Source organism: Salvelinus sp. IW2-2015, unplaced genomic scaffold (assembly GCF_002910315.2).
Source record: "Salvelinus sp. IW2-2015 unplaced genomic scaffold, ASM291031v2 Un_scaffold16395, whole genome shotgun sequence".
NCBI classification, from domain to species: domain Eukaryota; kingdom Metazoa; phylum Chordata; class Actinopteri; order Salmoniformes; family Salmonidae; genus Salvelinus; species Salvelinus sp. IW2-2015.
In genome coordinates this window covers 59,657-80,214 of record NW_019957566.1, presented here as the reverse complement: position 1 = coordinate 80,214, position 20,558 = coordinate 59,657, and the positions used below count along the sequence as shown (strand labels likewise).

The window sequence follows — 20,558 nt, the reverse complement described above, 5'->3', positions numbered from 1 at the left end:
CACACAAAAAGCGGCGCCCGCGCTGCTAATCTCCAAGTCGCTCTCTCTCTCTCTCTCGTCTTCCTCTCTCTTCAATCCTACTCTCTCCCTCCCGTCTCTATGTGCTCTCTCTCTCTAGTGCCTCTCTCTCCCTCTAGATGCTCCCTCTCTCTCTTCTCTCTCTCTCTAGTGCTCTCTCTTTCTCTCTCTCTCGTACTCCCCCCTCGTCTCTCTTCTTCTCTCTCTCTCTCTCATCTCTCTCTCTTCTCTCTCTCTAGTACTCTCTCTCTCTTTCTCGTCTCTCTCTCTAGTACCCTCCCTCTCCTACTCTCTCTATCTGCATCTCTCCTCTCTGTGCTCTCTCTCTAGCGGTGCCCTCCCTCTCTCTTTCTCTCTCTCTATGCTCTCTCTCTCTCTCTCTCTGCTCTCTCTCTCTCTCTCTCTATCTCTTCTTTCCTCTCCTCAGTACTCCCCCCTCCTCTCTAGTGCCTCCTCTGTCTCTAGGTGTCCCTCCTCTCTCTCCTCTGTCTCTCTCTCCTAGTGCTGCCCTCAACTTTCTCTCTCTTCTCTAGGGTGCCTCTCTCTCTCTCTTCTCTCTCTCAAGTGCTCTCTTTTCTTTCGTCTCTCTCTAGTAGCTCCCTCTCTCTCTTATTTGCCTCCTTCTACCCTCTCCTAGTCCCCCTCTTCTCCCTCTCTCTCTCTAACTATAAGGGGCCCTCCTTTCTCCTCTCTCTAGGTCCTCCTCTTCTCTTCTTTCTCCTCTAAGTGTGCTTCCTTCTCCATTTCCTCTCTCTCTCTAGAGGTGCACTCATTTCCTCAATTACTGCAATACATTCAACGGCTTTGACATAGGGAAAATGTGCCTTCTCACATCAAGAATCGAGTACTGATGCCTAAACATTCTCTCTCTCTCTAGGGGTGCCCTCCCTTATCTCTCTCTCGAATCTAGAGCAGTCGCCCTCCTTCTCCCATCCTCTAGTGTCCTCTTCTCTGCCTGCTTCCCTCTCTCTAACAACCTCTCCTCTCTCTCTCTCTCTCCAGTCGGCCCCTCTCTCCTCTCTTCTCTCCTCTCTGCTCTCTCTGTGCTCCCCCACTTCCATCTCTCTCTTCTATATCCTTTTCGCTCTCTCCTTACTTCCTCTCACACTCTCACAAAATGTTTGTCTCGCACTTTTCCACTCTGCTTTGCTTTCTACGTGTCTTTTTTCAATATAATATTCTAGCTTTCACACTTTCTCCCCCACTCACTCATCGCTCATGGTCTATAAAGGTATTTAACAAATTAAAATGCTGGGGGTTTCTGTTGGTGTCCCACACTGGTGGATCTAAGGACGTTTGGTGGAGTGGTGTTCTCCAGGCCTCGGGGTCTGAACTGACATGATTCACTTTTGTTTTAGTTTGGGGAATAAATGTCATCCTCTGGAGTCTTACAGTCTTTTCCCTCTCAGGACAGGATGTACGTCTCAATAATTTCAAATGGCTTCCTCTCCTTCATCTGTACACTCTTAGAAAAAAATTGCGCTTCCAAAAGGGCTTCTTCAGCTGTCCCATGTGTCTCTCACCTGGAACCCCAAAAAAGGTTCTTCAATGGTGTCTCTTATGGGGACAGACCGAAGAACCCTTTTTAGGTTTCGAGATAGCACCCGTTTTTTTCTTAAGAGATTGTAACCAATCTAAAACATTAAGCTGGAAAATCAAAATGGAGGATGCCCACCAAGGACATACAGATGATGGAAAAGAGACAAGGACAGAAAGACAAATGCTAGACTATTGAGATGCACGCTGAGAGGTCTATCCACAGTTCGCATTTTTGAATCCAGAGAGTGTTCTCTATGAATTCACGTCTAGTGAGTCCCTTCTGCGCTACTTCAGCTGAATTATCAACTCCCCTTCTACTGGCCTCCTGTCAGCACTGATGTGATAGTCCCTCCCCTTGCTCCTCTCTTGCTGCAGACTGGGAGCTCCCTCCACTAGGCTCTCATGCTGTGAGTGATGTACTGAGTGTGCCCCCCCCTGTCCCTCTCCTTGCGTTTTAGCTGATGTGAGCCTACTGTCTCCTGCTGTAGCTTGAGCTGTTGCTAGTCCCCTCCCCTGTCCTCCTCTCTGGCCTGCTGTCGGATGTCAGCTGAATGTGTAAGCTCCTCCCTCTGCCTCTGCACTGTCATCCGACGATGAGTGTCCGCCCCTCTCTCTCTGGCTGTGCGTGTGTCAGCTGATGTCGTCAGTCCCTCCCCTGATTTCCTCCTCTGCTGGCTGTGCTGTCGCTGATGGTGGTAGGTCCCCTCCCCTGTTCTCTGTCTCTCTGTGCTGTGTGTCAGCTTAGATGTGTAGTTCCCTCCCCTGTCTCTCCTGGCTGTGCTGTGATGTCACTGAATGTGTAGTCCCCCTCCACTGTCCTTCTCTGGCTGTCGCTTGATGTCAGACTGATGTGTAGTCCCCCTCCATGATCCTCTCTCGGACTGTGCTTGCAATGTCAGCTGATGTGTAGTCCCCCTCCCTGTCCTCTCTCTGGCTGTGCTGGCTGTCAGCTGATGTGTAGTCCCCTCCCCTGTCCTCCTCTCTGGGCTTGTGCTGCAGCTGATTGTGGAATCCCCTCCCCTGCGCTCTCTCTGGCTGGTGCTGTGATTGTCAGCTGATGTGTAGTCCCCTCCCCTGTCCTCTCTCTGGCTGTGTGATGTGCGTGTCAGCTAGATGTTGTAGTCCCGCCTTCCTGCCTATCAGTCCTTCTCTCTGGCTGTTCGATGTCAGCTGATGTGTAGTCCCCTCCACTGTCCTCTCTCGTGGCTGTGATACTGGTGATGTCAGCTGATGTCCGCATAGTCCCCTCCCCTGTCCTCTCTCTGGCTGTTGCTGTCAGCTGATGTGTAGTCCCCTCCCTGTCCTCTCTCTGGCTGTGCCTGTGATGTCAGGCTGATGTGTAGTCCCCTCCCCATGTCCACTCTCTCTGCTGTGCCTGCTGATGTCAGCTGATGTGTTAGTCCCCTCCCCTGTCCCTCTCTCTGGCATGTAGCTGTCAGCTTGATTGTAGTCCCCTCCCCTGTCCTCTCTCTGGCTGCTGCCTTGTGATGTCAGCTGATGTGTAGTCCCTCCCCTCGTACCTCTCTCTAGGCTGTGATGTCAGCTTTGATGTGATAGTCCCCTCCCCTGTACCTCTCTCTGGCTGTGCTGTCAGCTGATGTGTAGTTCCCGCTCCACTGTCCTCGTTCTCGGACTGTTGCTGTGCATGTCAGCTGATGTGATAGTCCCTCCCCTGTCCCTCCTCTCTAGCTGTGCCTGTGCTGTGATGTCAGCTTGATGTGTAGTCTCCTCCCCTGTCCTCTCTCTGGCTGTGCCGTGCTGTCAGCTGATGTGTAGTCCCCTCCCCTGGTCCTGTCTCTCTTGTGCTGTGCTGTCAGCTGATGTGTAGTCCCCTCCCCTGTCCCTCTCTGGCTGTGCTGTGATGTCAGCTGATGTGTAGTCCCCTCCCCTGCTCCTCTCTCTGGCTGTGCTGTGCAGTCAGCTATGATGTGTGATAGTCCCCTCCCCTGTCCTCTCTCTGGCTGTGCATGTCAGCTGATGTGTAGTCCCCTCCCCTGCTCCTCTCTGGCTGCTGCGTGATGTCAGCTGATGTGTAGTCCCCTCCCCTGTCCTCTCTCTGGCTGTGCTGTCAGCTGATGTGTTAGTCCCCTACCCCTGTCCTCTCTCTGGCCTGTGATGTCAGCTGATGGTAGTCCCTCCACTGTCCTCTCTCTGGCTGTGCTGATTGATGTCAGCTGATGTGTAGTCCCCCTCCCCTGTTCCTCCTCTGGCTGTGCTGTGATGTGCAGCTGATGATGTAGTTCCCCTCCCCTGTCCTCTTCTGGCTGGCTGTGCTGTCAGCTACTGATGTGTAGTCCCCTCCCCTTGTCCTCTCTCTGGCTGTGCTGTGATGTCAGCTGATGTGTAGTCCCCCTCCCCTGTCCTCTCTCTGGACTGTGCTGTTTTTACTGTCAGCTGATGTGTAGTCCCCTCCCCTGTCCTCTCTCTGGCTTGTGCTGTGCTAGTCAGCTGATGTGTAGTCCCCTCCCCTGTCCTCTCTTCTGGCTGTGCTGTCTAGTCACTGATGTGTAGTCCCCTCCCTGCCTCTCTCGTGCTGTGATGTCAGCTGAGTGTTAAGGTCCCCTCCCCTGTCCTCTCTCTGCTTGCCTGTGCTGTCCAACGCTGAATGTTGTAGTCCCCTCCCCTGTCTCTCTCTGGCTGGGCTGGTGCTGTACAGCTGATGTGTAGTCCCCTCCCACTGTTCCTCTCTGGCTGTTGATGTCAGCTGATGTGTAGTCCCTCCCCTGTCCTCTCTCTGGCTGTGATGTCAGCTGATGTGTAGTCCCCTCCCCTGTCCTCTCTCTGGCTGTGATGTCAGCTGATGTGTAGTCCCCTCCCCTGTCCTCTCTCCTGGCTGTGATGTCAGCTGATGTGTAGTCCCCTCCACCTGTCCTCCTCTCTGGCTGTGTGTCAGCTGATGTGTAGTCCCCTCCCCTGTTCCTCTCTCTCTGTGCTGTATTCAGCTGATGTGTAAGTCCCCTCCCCTGTCCTCTCTGCTGGCCTGTGATGTCAGCTGATTGTGTAGTCCCTCCCCTGTCCTCTCTCTGCTTGCTGTACGATGTCGAGCTGATGTGTAGTCCCCTCCCCTGTCCTCTCTCTGGCTGTGATGTATTTCAAGCTGAATGTGTAGGCCCTCTCCCTGTCCTCTCTCTGGCTGTGCGTGATGTCAGCTGATGTGTAGTCCCCTCCCCTGTCCTCTCTCTGGCTGTGTGTTCAAGCTGATGTGTAGTCCCCTCCCCTGTCCTCCTCTCTGCTGTGCTGTGATGTCAGCCGATGTGTAGTCCCCTCCCCTGTCCTCTCTCTGGCTGTGCTGTGATGTCAGCTGATGTGTACGTCCCCTTCCACTGTCCTCTCTCTGGCTGTGCTGTGACTGTCAAGCTGAATGTGTAGTCCCCCATCCACCTGTCACTCTCTCCCTGGCAGTGTGCCTGTGATGTCGAGCTCGATGTCCTTATCCCCTCCACTGTCCTCTCTCTGGCTGTGCTGTGATGTCAGCTGATGTGTAGTCCCCTCCCCTGTCCTCTCTGGCTGTGCTGTGCTGTCAGCTGCTGTTTTTATCAGACATGTTTTTGGCACTGATAAACCCTTCGGTGAAAACATTAGTTTGACAGTTGTCATAAACATGTCTTGAGTAACGGCGTTGCCATGAAACCATTTAATGATCCTGGCACCGCCTGACGCCTGAGATGGAAAACACATTTTCCCGGCCTAGTTGGGAGGGGGAGGTGTTTTGAGGGGACACGACTCTGGTGCGACGCTGTGTTTGTTCCCCCTTCAGGCCTCGGGGAGCGAGGGCCAGACGGGGGACAGGCAGGAGGAGAGAGAGAGGCTGCGCAGAGTGCTCAAACAGATGGGACGAATCAAGTGTCCTAACGAGGTATGTACTCATGTGCTTCTTTTTCTCTATAATCCCACTTTATCTCTCTCTCTCTCTCTCTCTCTTTTCTATTTCTGCTGCACACCCCTCCATCTAACCCTCTCTCCTTCTTTCTTTCTTTCCTTCTCTCTCTCCTCTCTCACTCCCTCCTTCCCTCTCTCTTTCTTGTTATTCTGCCCAAACACACATCAACACTCTGTTACCAATTACTCACACTAGAGTAGAGAGGAGAGAGAGGTGAAGAGACAGGACAGCTGAGACAGACACTCTCACTAACCTCTCTTCATCCATTCATGGGCATTTCATTTATTTCTTCCACTTCTAACTCACTCTTCTCTTATTCAACCACAAAAATGGTTGTCCACCTCTCTTGAGAAAGCTAGTTTATGTCAGTGACACTWTATGAAGTTAGATGAATATAACCTAGACATGTTCGTTAAACACATCCATATTCTGCTCCACTAACCTGATTTCCAGTCTAATGTCAATTTTCTATTTCTCCCATTTTCAATGTTGCATGCACACGTACGTGCACCCACACACCCACAGGGCTGCTCGGCCCATTTCTCCAGTCTGATGGGGTACCAGTACCATCAGAAGCGCTGTGGCAGAGAGCTGTCAGAGGAGGACAAGCCTGTGTTTCTGTGTCAGCACTGTGGGAAGACCTACCGTTCCAAGGCTGGCAGAGACTACCACCTCCGCACTGAACACCGCACCCCCACCACCACCAACACCCCCAACACCACCAACATTAACGATACCAACAACACGAACGCCAGCAGAGGGGTAAGAGAGAGCAGAAGCGTTTTTGTTTTAAATCTTTATCGGTTGAGATTACACCCATAGTCTTTGGTTGAATCGCTGTGAATTCTCTGATTGGTCCCTGACTGGGCTGTCCCTCCTCTTCCAGGTGAGCACAGAGGAGTCCCAGACACAACTTGGGGGAAGGGGGGAGCTGAACCACACGGAGAGAGAGAGGAAGGAAAAGGAGAAGTGGCAAGAGTTGTCTGCAGGTAGGGAGAAAGAGAGCGAGGAGGGGAGAGAGAGGGGTGGGGAGAGAGAGGGGCTGGGGGAGGACTTTGAGAGGACTCCCAGTGGTAGGGTGAGACGTCGCTCGGCCCAGGTAGCAGTGTTCCACCTGCAGGAGATAGCAGAGGATGAACTGACCAAGGACTGGGGAACCAAGCGCCGCATCAAAGATGACCTGGTACCGGACAGCAAGAGGGTAAGACACAGACAGGTACACACACACACACACACACACACACACACACACACACACACACACACACACACACACACACACACACACACACACACACACTGAACATCTTGTCCCTGTCTGTCCTCCTCCCCCAGTTGAACTACACTCGGCCTGGCCTTCCCAAGTTCAGTCCCAAGCTGCTGGAGAGCTGGAAGAACGAGGTCAAGGAGAAGGGTTTCCTCTGCTGCTCCAACGGAGTAAGAACCTCTAGACAACATGTTCTGTCCATTAAACACCTTTCAGATAAATCCAGTTTTTTAAATTTTCCTGTTGTTTTTACACATTCCAGCACTGTCAATCAATTCTGAGCTCTACAGGCTCTAAAAATGAGCAAGTGAAGATTTTATACGCACAGTTTACTATATTGGTATCTGTTGTTATTGTTCCTCTCTGTTTCTAGAGCTGTGAAGCTGTTTACTCCAGTGTGTCCGGGCTCAAAGCTCATCTAGCCAACTGTAACCAGGTAGGATCATCAGGACCAGGTTAAGTTAAATGGATGAAAACATATCTGACCCTGTGTCAGTGGTTAGGTTTAGGGACAACTTGTACCTACTCCTGACTGAGATGTGTTTCTGTATGCTTCAGGCAGGGGGCGACGCAGGGAAGTACACCTGCTTACTGTGTCAGAAGGAATTCAGCTCAGAAAGTGGTGTCAAGTACCACATCAGCAAGACACATTCACAGGTGAGACTTACATACATAAACCCTCACAGGTCTGATATACACGTTGAAGTATATAAAACAGACTCACTCACAGATAACGCATTCACTCATTTATATACACATTTTAAAACACACAGGTGGATGTCATACACACATGCAGTAACAGAACGTTTTCCCTCATTATTATCATACGTTACATTATCATACGTTACATTATCATATGTTACATTATCATACGTTACATTATCATATGTTACATTACCATACGTTACATTACCATGTGTTACATTACCGTGCGTTACATTACCATATGTTACATTATCATACGTTACATTGTCGTACGTTACATAATCATACGGTTACATTATCATGCGTTACATTATCGTACGTTACATTGTCGTACGTTACATAATCATACGTTACATTATCATACGTTACATTATCATACTTTCGTACAGAACTGGTTCCGAGCCTCTAGCCATGTGGTGCCCAGCAGCAGCAAGAGCAAACCGGCAGAAAACAAAGAGTTTGAGAAAAAGGAGGTTAAGAACGGTGCCACCACAGGAAAGAAGAGAGGCCGCAAGCCCAAAGAGCACCCCCCTCAGGCCACCCCTGTCCAAACAAAGACTCCTTTCAGTTCTACCCAAATCTCATCCTCCACACCCACCCCAAACCCAACTTCAGCCGCCACCCCGAACACGGCCCAAGTCCAGCACCAGGCCCAGTCCCAGATCCCGACAGAGAGGGTGAACCTGGAGACCCCGACATTAAACAGACAGCCCAACCCCCCCACCACACGGAAGGGAAAGACCAAGAGGGTGCCCCCTCCCTCAGAGTAGATCTGCTTTCACTAACCCAGGAGCCAGAGAGGATGCTATCTCTCTGGCTAGCCATCCACATTACGCCAGTAAGCTCAAAGACGTTATGGACGACACAAGGACTGGGGGACAGCGAACTAAACTAAAAATAACCATAGAGACGTGAAAACAATTAGTTCATGCGTTTGATTTCACTCTGATCTTTGTGTTTTAACCTTATACTGTATACGGTGTATGTGTCTACTGGTATATGCTGATGTAACAGTTCATTTTTTCTCCATTCCATTTCTAAGCATAATTTCAGTTAAGCTATTCACAACAGTGGTTAATTGTAATCAAAGTTAAAATCCCACTCAATATATAAATAGCATTTTCTAAACAAAAGTCATATTTCAATAGAATTTTGCATAATTCCCTATACATGTCTGTAGATTCATGTTGTGCTTGAGAGATTTTTTAAAGGATATTCTATTAGCATGGTGAGGTAATTTACTGCTAGTGATTTTTCAATGGATATACTGTACTGTGTATATATACAATATCTATATCTATATATCTATATACTCAAAGCAATGACGTCATCCATCGTTTTTTCAAGGCAGGAAGGTCAAATTTGCATTTTGTTGTTTCCACTTTGGCGTCTTGAGTTTGTTTTTCATTGTGGCAGCTGAATGCCGAAGTAGAGAGCTCTTTTCATCAGTCTGCTTCAGTGCAATATAGTCATGTGTTTTTGTCACTTTCTTTGTTGTTTTTTGGCCCAGAGTACACACTGTTACGCATAAATCAAACTCTTTCTTCTGTTCTTATGCTGTTTAAGTATTTATAGTAATTTTGTTAATTTCAAACATTTACACTGAAATGTGGGAGTTATTTTTTATTTTACATATGATATGAGATTTTATCAAATTTTTGAGACATGAATTATACCTTGGGGCACAAGAGTATGATTGAGGATGTTTACACAAACATTTCTAAACTAAAATCTGTATCTACACCAAGCAATGTAAACGGCATATCCACAAAGTTTGAAGATGAAAAAATGTTGTTAAATATATGTTTCCACTGCTATTGTTGCTAATGATGGACTAAATGCTGAATCTAACAGTGGGAAAGTATTTGACCAGAGTTGCACCATTGCAGCACAATCAAATGAGTTGTCACCATTTTGGAGCTTGAAGTCCGACTTGAGGCTGACCTGGAGAAATCTACGTGCTCTTGTTTGAATGAAATCACTCAGAAAAGGCAGCGACATATGTCTTTTTATAGAAAATTGAAGTCAGTTTGAAAATAATATTTTATGAAACGAAAAAGAAACCCTGCAAATATAGTTTCTAAAAACAGTTGTCTTGCACTAACCCTAACCCTTCCCTCCCTTCCCCCTGTTGTGTCTTTCTGCACTTGAAGAGCACTGCTAATCTTTCACCCCAACATTAATGCTCTGGAAGAGGCTGCCCTTAGACACAGATCTAGAAACCAGCCTGCCCTCCCTAAATTCTAACCTTAACCATTATGGGCAAAGACACAAAACTGTCCATAGGTCAGTGTCTAAGGGGCAGTTTCACCCTACTCAAACCTTAACCCCCTATATGGTTGTAACCAGGACTAAAAAAGAAACCGAGTGGTGTCCAGAAATAAGTACTTTTAGTCCTCTGTGACCTGCATTCTAACCAGATTCAATGACAAATGGGAAAATAACAGGGCCACCTGTCTAACTCAGAATCCTAACAAAGCCATAAATGATCCTCAGAAATGCAAAACATTTAGGCTGTTTTACCAGTCATAACTGTTTTATCGTAAAATGAATTAAGTCTAAATTAAATATCTTTAATTTATGAAAAATACTAGCATGTGCAATCAGAGAATTTTTAATATTTATCTATATAATAATTACTTAAAGTAAAATACTTGAATTCACACAAAACAAATGAAATAATTTGATTGAAATAAAACCCCTAAAATCTTTCATTTATATTTATATCAATAGAGCAGAATAGCTTGCTCTCAAAGCGACAGATCTATTTTATAATCACTTGTGTATATTATCTAGTTAATATGATAGCAAGGGGAGTTTGTAAAAAGTTAATGGTTACATGGTGCAATTTAATCAGTCTGCTTGTTCATCCAGCACAGTTTTTCCTAAAATTGTACTTTGCATTATGTCCAAATACAGATACTTAACTCATACTATAATGTTATATTAACCCTTGTGCTGACATTTTGTGTTCCTCAAGTTAGGATTCAGCCCAATATCACCATTGCAATTTAATTAGATTTTCTAAATGTCAGCCTACATTGCTTTAATCCATAATTGTCTATTTTGGGATGATGGGAGTTCTCAAAGAGATTTGGGCAATTAAGTCAGATGAACTCATGGATACCATTTCATGTCTCTGCGTCCAGTTTGAAGGAAGTTCAAGGTAGTTTCTGGAGCGATCATTAATGACTGGAAGTCTATGTGATCAGCTAGCTTAATTGCAAAAATCTCTCACTATCCCTTTCACAAAGGACTGGGTGTAGGCTACATCCCTTACATTGCATTACGATTGAATACCTCCTGTATTGTTATATTCACATTTAATAGATGAACAACAGAGGTTAAATAGACGAGCACTGATGGAACCTTGCGCTTTTCAAAACAGTTCTTCAGACCTTGGCCATTGGCTCTCGTCTAGTGACTGGCTTTTGTGTATAGGGAGAATGAGCACCTTGGCTGGAGTTCAGTTATAGAACATGCATTCTCACAAAGCCTTTGCAGAAACATTCTACAGGCTACACATGAATTCCAACCCTTTATTATGAGAGGATGCTAAGAACAGTTAGCAGTTGGGTGTGGAGTTTTGGCACAGTATCAATTATGAGTTGCTTGTTGATTGTTTGATTTTTACGTCATATTGACTGCTATTGTTTACCTGACAAGCTTTGGTGTTTGCAATATAATAGTTTAGCACTGCTTACCATTGAGGATATTATTATATACTTTATTTTACCCTTTACTACCTGTCTTCCTAGATGATGTGGGAAACACGTATCCCGCAGTTTGAGCTAACGTAGAATACAGCAGCAACTGCAACAATATGTTTAGAGAGTATAGCAATACACCATATTTTGACGGTCACATTGGCTTGCTAATGTCTTGATATCCAGTGTAATTTACACATTGAATGGCTCATTTATTTCACCTACCCTATCCTTTTGTTTGTTTGCTTAAGAATTGTCTTTTCTCAGTGACAAATCAAAAAAAGAAGAAAAAAATGAAACAAAAAAAGGTGAAGTGGAAGTCCATCAAATGTGATGGTATGTGTTGAAATACACTGTTTACCGTGTTTGACGATGCACATTTCATTTAGCTCTTCAGGACACATTGGCACACATATGGAGAATGTTCATTTGTCGATATCTAAGGGTGAACAAGGAGGCGTGCGTGTGTGTGTGTGTGTGTGTGTGTGTGTGTGTGTGTGTGTGTGTGTGTGTGTGTGTGTGTGTGTGTGTGTGTGTGTGTGTGTGTTTTTAGTGCACTTACTATCCAATGAAATAGGCTTGAATTAGGAGTGTTGTCTCCAGAGCTTTTTAGTGGTCTGGACTGTGTGTGGTTTGACTTTTGTACCTGGGCATAGGCTAAGGTGTCTTCCCTTTTTTCACAAAATGCTATTTCTCCCTTTAATGTTTTATCTTACAAACATTCACAATCTCAAACGGCTTCAGATGACTCTTTGTTTTGAAAATTGACCATTATAGAGAGGATACAAAATGATTGGTTATGTTGAGAAGAATACCTATGATGTTTTTCCTGTTTTCTATGTTGAAGTTGTTCATATCTGAAGCTATATCCTAACTAGGGAGGCACCACACCTCTGAATCTGGTCTGTTACAATTTTTAAAAATTGTTGTATTACCTGTGCATTATTATCCCTCAAATAATGAATAAAAATGTTGTTGACTAAGTTTGACAGTTGCCATATATAATACATGCTGTTCATCATGTGAATGGTTGGTAGCCTATATGACCTGACAATTATTGAAGCTGATACAATGGATTTTAAACATTCACATTTTATTATCATAAATAGCATATAGCCTAGTTACATGACTTTATATTTTGTTGATTTATTCTTTGAACCACATGACATAGTGTCACTATATATCATAATATATCAAGTGTAACAATTCAATAACCTCATCCAGTAACACGTGGCCCTGACACATTTGATTCCCTGACACTATATTGGCTAGAGAAAGGCCCTGTTGAATATGACCGTATATGAACGTTACCTCATGGTGCGTTACAGATCGACGGAACGCCATGAGGCACTTTGGGACTACGAGTCCTTTTTGGGGGGTTGTGCTCACGAAAATCTATTTTTGCCATTAGGCAAAGAAACGACAAGACCCAGAATGCAACTGTCTAAGCCCCCTCTACACAGCTGACTATCAAATACGGGAAGAGCAATGTCTACCGTGTGCTGAGAAGGAAGGGTCTCAAAGATGGAGTGCGGAGAGAATTCTTCTTCGCTGTCTAATTCCAACAGGTATTTCACTTGGTTTGGGGATTGACTGTGGCGACAAGAAGTGAACTATACAACCTGTTTTTGCTGACGGTTGATTTTCGTGACAATCTGCATCCTTGGTGAACGTGAACCTACGTTCTGACCTCATGGTTACAAAGGAAGCGCGAGTGCAGTCAGTTCAGAAAGCATCAGTACACTGTATCAGTTATGGAAGCGAGGAAGTTTCATTGTAGCAAGCATTGTCTGTCGATATAGATACAGAAAGCACAAGGTTCGGTTAATTCTTTCATTATAGGCCTTCATCATGAAGGCTTCATGCCTTGCCGTCTTGCGTAATGGTGATTTTTGACAGCGGTCCGACATTTATAACCCTTTAATAACTGAACGAATAGTGCTAGTGATCGTTTTCTATAGGTGGACTTCACTGCGCATGTGTTCCCAAAATAATCCAGGCACAAACCGTTAAAAAAATACCCTTAATATAATGGAGCATGCGTTTCAATTTTTGGAATGTGCTAATTGTTTTCGACTATATTAGCTCATAAACACTATGGAATTGGCTTATTATTATTTTTGTTTACTTAATTTGTAGATATTGTAACACCCTAAATGAGGAGGTTAAATGCAATAATGAGATGTTTGATATTTTGTGGTCACTGCAACCAGAGACAACATATCAGCTTCTGAAGAGAATGGAATTTTCGTGAAGAACTATTAACATATTTAAATGGCATCAATATTTACACTCCAATATCTGCAGCAGTGATATGCTTATCTGTTACACAGGTCCAATATCCTGACCGACAAAAATCACATTTGTGAAATTCCCAACACAGCATTGTGTTATAATGTTCAACAGTGCAAAATTGCTTCCTTGACTCTAGTGAATGTTCTCTGAAAAACAGAATGGCAGAGAAATCAAATCAAATGTTATTGGTCACATACACATGGTTAGCAGATGTTAATGCGATTTGAGTCCACACTCCTATCATTGACGTTTTACCTGTTGTAAACCACACGAGGGTGTTCTTACATTAGCCTAGTTCATACCAATGATATATATAAAACCCTGGATTGCTGATACTTTGTTTTGGCCATGGCGAGGCTTTGAAGCCACTGGTCGGCCATATTGGCACTCCTCAGAAAAGTAGTCCTCCATAGGAATGAAATGATACAGAAATCATCCCCGTATGATGCATTTTGCATAATATGATGCAAAATGCAACATTATACAGGGATAATTTCTGTTTTTTGAAAGTTATATATCGTAAAATTGATTCCATTTGGACTATATAGTCAACAATGGACTATATTTTGCTTGAAGAATTGACCAAAGCTGGTGTGAAGTCCTCAGTACTGCACAGGAATGTTATGAATTTGATGTAACTAATAGCATGTCCTCGTTTCTCAAATATGAAGGAGTACGGCCTTCACATTGGGTTCTTAACCAAATATTTTGGCCTTTGTCATCCTCTAGAAAGTGATCTGCTGAAGAAGTTGTTTTGACTCCCCCATTTCACAAGGTCATTAAGACTTCAATTAAATTAAATTAGCTTGGGAGTTAATAAATGTATAGCTAATGAGATTAAAATCACCATACAGTGACATATTGGATTAACTGACAAATGGGTAGTACACATTTAGCAGTTTTATTGTTATACGTAGTTCCATCTTGTCACCTTTAAATATAGTCCTTTTGCCTTCTGACTGTGCACTTTATGTTCCAGCCCAGTACTAAGACAACCCATTCAATTTATCAACAACTTTAATTGTCAAGTCCTTGATTAGTTGAATCAGGTGTGGTACTGTTGGCCTGGAACAAAAGCCTGCACCCCCTAGGAGACCCCAGGATCAAGATTGAAAATCAATGGTGGGGTTTGGTGGAAAACCTAAAGTAAGCTACACCACAGTATTAGGCCTATTTACTCAATAGCATCAGGGTATTAGGTCTATTTACTTCATCAATAGCACCAGGTAGCCTTATTTTACTCATTAGCGATTCAGGGGTATTAAGTCTATACTCAATCACCAGGATTAGTCTATTTACTCTAATAGCACCAGGGTATTAGGTCTATTTACTCAATAGCACAGGGTATTATGCTATTTACTCAATAGCATCCAGTATTAGGTCTATTTACTCAATAGCACCAGGGTATTACTATTTACTCAATAGCATCAGGTATTAGGTTTCTATACTCAATAGCACCAGGTATTAGCTATTTACTCAATAGCACAGGTAGGTCTATAGCTCAATAGCACCAGGTATTAGGTCTATTTACTCAATAGCACCTAGGTATTAGGTCTACATTTATCAATACACCAGGGTATTAGGTCTATTTACTCAATAGCACCAGGTATTGGTCTATTTACTCAATACACCAGGGTATTAGCCTATTTACTCAATAGCAACGGGTATTAGTCTATTTACTCAATAGCCCAGGTATATAGGTCATTTACTCAATAGCACCAGGTATTAGGGTCTATTTACTCAATAGCACAGGGTATTAGTCTAGTACTCAATAGCTCAGGTATTAGTCTATATTACTTCAATAGCACACGGTATAGGCTATTTTACTCGATAGCATCAGTATTTTATTTACTCAAAGGACCAGGTATTAGGTCTATTTCCTCATAGCATCAGGGTATGTCATTTACTCAATAGCAACAGGTATTAGTCTATTTCTCAATAGCACAGGGTATTAGCCTATTTACTCCAATAGCACCAGGTATTGGTCTATTTACTCAATAGCACCAGTGCTATTATGTCTTATTTACTCAATAGCACCAGGTATTAGCTATTTACTCAATAGCACCAGGTATTAGTCTTTTACTCAATAGCACCAGGTATTTGGCTTTACTCAATAGCACCAGGTTTAGTTATTTACTCAATGCATCAGGTATTAGTCTATCCAATAGCAAGGGTATAGTCTATTACTCAATAGCACCAGTTATTAGGCCTCATTTACTCAATAGCACCAGGTATTAGGACTCAATAGCATCCGGATGTATGGTCGATTTCCAAAGCACCAGGTTATGTTCTATTTACTCAATAGCACCAGGATTAGCGCCTATTATCAATAGCAACCAGCCGCTATTGTTCTATACTCAATATCACCATGTTATTAGGCCTATACAATAGCACCAGATTTAGGTCTATACTCCATGCACCAGCCGATTGCCTCACTATCTACTCATATATCACCAGATATTAGTATATCGAACAGCCCAGTTTGCGCTGTTTCTCAATAGCACCAGACCGGTATTAGTCATTTACTAATAGCACCGTCTGTATTGGTCATTATCACATCAGCAACCAAGGTATTAGTCTTATTTCTTTCCAAACCACAGACCTATTAGCCTACTACTCAATGCATACCATTATTTACGGTCTATTTACTCACTAGCACCAGTTATTCTAGGCGATTCTACTCAATACACCAGGTATTCATTTACTCAATAGCACCAGGGTATTAGGTCTATTTCCTCAATAGCATCAGGGTATTAGGTCAACAGCAATTTACTCAAAACAACCGCGGTATTGCAGAACCTTCTCCTGGGATTTTTTCCCCTGTGGTGATCTCTGTTACCATAGAGAGTAATGCTACTAATCGTTATAGAAACCAGTTTAGCGACTTTGTTTTGACTCTGCTACTTTAACAGTGAGTAGTGTGTACTGTAGTGGGACACACCTGCTTCTCTGACTACAGCTGTCCTTGACAGAGTACCTCGAAGTCTCCATAAACACTGATACAGGGTCATGTATGTATCCTTTCCCCCTAATGGTTAAGGTTAAAATTTGTTGTAGGATAATCTAATCTTAGATCTGTTGTTGGGTGCAATTTGCAAATTGCGATTCTGTGAACACAGTCATTTACATGGGTTACTGGCTGTGGCATTTCCACATGTTTGCTTGTGTTTCATAGAAAACCAACAGGAATCATGAGGTTTGTGTGAGTGCGAAGTGTTTGTCTACTACAGTAAGACTGGGCAGCGTGTGTGTGTGTTCAGGGACACTCCTTACTTGCAGCTGACAGAGTGTAGTGTTTCATCATGCTGTTTATTCCCCACTTGTCTCTGAATGCAGTGTGTGTGTTTAAGTTGTATCAGTTGAATGTACAGGATACACATGGTATACACTGTCCAATGAAAGGCTTACTTGCAGGTTCCTTTTCAACAATGCAACTACAATAAGAAAAAATAAAATAAAAGAACAGGAACATAAAGTAAATGGCTCAGTAGAATAGAATAAACATTTTAGCAAAAGTAATACATGAAGGCACAATTTATAGTCCAATATTTACACATTTTGCAGAACGGGAGCTTGGGGGGCAAGTGTTTAAAGTGTGCAGCATTTAGCAATCATAGTAAGAGTATCGTAGCAGCAGTTGTGATGTGTGTGTGTAGCATGAATGTACTGTGGATGTGTGTATGTCTGTGTGGGTGTGTGTATGTCTGTGTGGGTGGGTGGGTATGTCTGTGTGGGTGGGTGTATGTCTGTGTGGTTGTTGTATGCGTGTGGTGATGGAGTATATGTTTCGTGGATGGCTGATGTTGTGATGTCTGGTGGTGGGTATGTCTGTGTGGGTGTGTGTCTGTGTGGGTGGTGGTATGTCTGTGGTGGGTGGGTGCGTGGCTGGGTGTGTATGTCTGTGTGGTGTGTGTATGTCTGTGTGCGGGTGTATGTCTGTGCTAGGGTGGCGCGTGGTGGTGGTATGTTGTGGGTGGGTGGGTGGTGGGTGGGTATGTCCTGTGTGGTTGTGCGTGGGTGGTGAGTGTGGTGGGGATGTCTGTGTGGGTATGTCGTATCCTGTGTGGGTGTGTGCGTGGCGTGGGGTGTGTGCCGGGGTGGGTGGGTGTTGTGTGAGTGAGTGCGTGGGTATGTCTGTGTGGGTGTGTGTGTGGGTGAGTGCATGTGTGTTAAGGTGCGGAGAATCAGAGCAGGTGGTCAGTCCAGTTGAAGTATTCAGCAGTCTGATGGGTTGGAGATATTGGGTCTGGAATGGGGAGTAAACCCCGTCCCTTTCCATATGCGTGCCATTGGTTGGAACAGGCAGCGAGTTTCCAGTATAGCGCCATCTGAGGGGGCAATGACGCCGTTTTTTTTATTTTTTATCTCCACCACTCTTGACAACTTTGTGTCTGAATGTGGAGGGACATATTTTATTGAACTCAAACGTGGAATACACAACACACTTGAAGCCTGAAAACAATGTGTTTAGGTGCAAACGTTTGCCTGAGGCCTGGTCCATGGCTTCGGCCATTCCTGACGTACCCAAATTAGACATGCCACTTGAAGGTACTGTTGTCACCATGGGTGTTTGGGGCTTTTGGCAAGGGAGGACCCAAACTCGTGTCATTCCCCATCCCTGAGATAGGTGCACGGGGGCTGTCTCAGGACCATCCCTTGGAAGTTGGGTGGCACTTGTGCCAGACAGACCGGCGTTGCGCCTGGGAACCAGGCCGGTCAGACCTGGTGATGGGCCGGCCCCTGGGGAAGTCCACTTAGCTGGGCTTCCAGGCCTGTCGGCCTTCCGGAAGGTGGGATTCACATTAGCCACGGCCTTGTTAGCCTACGGGGATAAGTAGCCAGCTAGCTTGCCATCCACCGAACCTTGATGACTTCTGCCGTGGGGGTGAATACGGCCACTTCACCTTCAAACGAATAGCAGCCCTGCGGCCCAGTTCTATGAACGATGTGTTGGATACCAGGTTTTCCCCCGCTACTCCCGTAGCATGAGGAGGTGGCTGTCACGGAACAAAGTCCTCTTTGTCACCCGAGAAACCCCCGGAGCCGTCCAGAGACACTAAGTCATCATCCGAACCTGGGCCCTGTATGTAACCAGCGGTCTCACAATCTCGCTGTTGGGATGCTAGTTCCACCTGTTCCGACCACAGCCCCAAGTCTCTCTCCACCTCCTTCTCCTCAGTCCAAGCCGAGGTACCGGCATCCGGGAAAAGGAAAGTTGCCATTGGTAACTCCAAGCTTCCTCAAGAATACTACATGTCTTTCCAGGGAGTTTGCACACAGTAGGTGGCAATGCGCACACGGACTGGTTTGAACGAGGGCCGCCTAAGCCTGTTCCAAGCCGAGACAAACTACACACATACAGTACTAGTCAAAGGTTTGGACACGCCTACTCATTCCAGGGTTTTCTTTATTTTTTACTATTCTCTACATTGTAGAATAATAGTGGACATCAAAACTATGAAATAACACATATCGAATCATGTAGTAACCAAAAAAGTGTTAAACACATTTTAGATTCTTCAAAGCAGCCAGCTTTTGCCTTGATGACAGCTTTGCACACTCTTGGCATTCTCTCAACCAGCTTCATGAGGAATGCTTTTCCAACAGTCTTGACGGAATTCCCACATATGCTGAGCACTTGTTGGCTGCTTTTCCTTCACTCTGCGGTCCAACTCATCCCAAACCATCTCAATTGGGTTGAGGTCAGGTGATTGTGGAGGCCAGGTCATCTGATGCAGCACTCCATCACTCTCCTTCTTGGTCAAATAGCCCTTACACAGCCTGGAGGTGTGTTGGGTCATTGTTCTGTTGAAAAACAAATGATAGTCCCACTAAACGTAAACCAGATGGGATGGCATATCGCTGCAGAATGCTGTGGTAGCCATGCTGGTTAAGTGTGCCTTGAATTCAAAATAAATCACCAACAGTGTCATCAGCAAAGCACCATCACAGGTCCTCCTCCATGCTTCACGGTGGGAACCGCACATGCAGAGATCATCCATTCACCTACTCTGCGTCTCGCAAAGACATAGTGGTTGGAACCAAAAATCTCAAATTTGGACTCATCAGACCAACGGACAGATTTCCACCGGTCTAATGTCCATTGCTTGTGTTTCCTGGCCCAAGCAAGTCTCTTCTTATTATTGGTGTCCTTTAGTAGTGGTTTCTTTGCAGCAATTCGACCATGAAGTCCTGATTCACGCAGTCTCCTCTGAACAGTTGATGTTGAGATGTGTCTGTTACTTGAACTCTTTGAAGCAATTATTTGGGCTGCAATCTGAGGTGCAGTTAACTCTAATGAACTTATCCTCCTGTGGCAGTCCTCATGAGAGCCAGTTTCCATTATAGAGCTTGATTGTTTTTGCGACTGCACTTGAAGAAACGTTCAAGTTCTTGAAATGTTCCGTATTGACTAGGGCTAGGCAATATGGCCAAAATATCATATCATGGTATTTTATGTTTTTGATAAATCAAAGTTCTAAATTTGCTTTATGAGTAGTGCGTGACCCTAGGGTGGCAACCCTAACCCTTTCTCCTATACTGTTCAATTCAACTTCAACCTAAAATAATTTCCTACATTTCCATCAATTTCTGCATTTCCTTCAGTCATTTGAGATCATTTCCACACTGCCCCGATATGGGCATAAATACTAGGCCTGATTTTTAACAAAATGTTGCATTTGCGATTTAGATCAAAAAACTTTGGTGAACTTTTGGAATCATGGAAATAGAATTTGCTCTGACTCAGAGCTTTTATTAGCTAGTTAGCTTTCTAGTGATTAGCATTAGTGTCTAACACGATTTAGCTTGCTAAGAAAATACAAACTAGCTGTTTGCAGATGTAAGAAACACAAACTAATACAAATTGGAAACAACATTGTTGTCATCAACATTGTTGCATGTGATGCAGTGACCATGAAGACTGCGCTCCTTGAGTGACAGGGGGTGGGACTAGGTCTGTGTGGAGAGCGTCATGGAGAGAGAGAGAGAGTGTCAATGGATGACTCAAGTAGCAGAGTAAACTATAAAAATGGACGTTACACACGGCTTATCACATTTAACAAACCAAACATTCAGATACCGTTATAAAAGGTGAAGTAAAAACCCAAACCGGTCCGTGCATCAATACCGGTATATAGTAAAATAC

The 20,558-nt window shown here is 44.6% G+C and overlaps 2 protein-coding genes across 2 annotated transcripts in view; both read left to right on the top strand.

Annotated features, from left to right (window-relative positions):
• Positions 1-2,024, top strand: part of LOC112080641 (sphingosine kinase 2-like) — an 8,145-nt gene extending 6,121 nt beyond the window's left edge. The window contains exon 4 of the mRNA XM_070442648.1: positions 2,016-2,024. Coding sequence (XP_070298749.1) covers positions 2,016-2,024 — 9 coding nt within the window. The remainder of the gene's footprint in view (positions 1-2,015) is intronic.
• The window catches only part of LOC112080639 (zinc finger protein 512B), a 45,202-nt gene extending 33,102 nt beyond the window's left edge, over positions 1-12,100 (top strand). Inside the window, exons 9-15 of the mRNA XM_070442649.1 lie at positions 5,315-5,413; positions 5,963-6,199; positions 6,324-6,638; positions 6,773-6,874; positions 7,078-7,140; positions 7,263-7,361; positions 7,799-12,100. Coding sequence (XP_070298750.1) covers positions 5,315-5,413; positions 5,963-6,199; positions 6,324-6,638; positions 6,773-6,874; positions 7,078-7,140; positions 7,263-7,361; positions 7,799-8,179 — 1,296 coding nt within the window. The 3' untranslated portion in view covers positions 8,180-12,100. The remainder of the gene's footprint in view (positions 1-5,314; positions 5,414-5,962; positions 6,200-6,323; positions 6,639-6,772; positions 6,875-7,077; positions 7,141-7,262; positions 7,362-7,798) is intronic.
• The last annotated feature ends 8,458 nt before the right edge of the window (positions 12,101-20,558 follow it).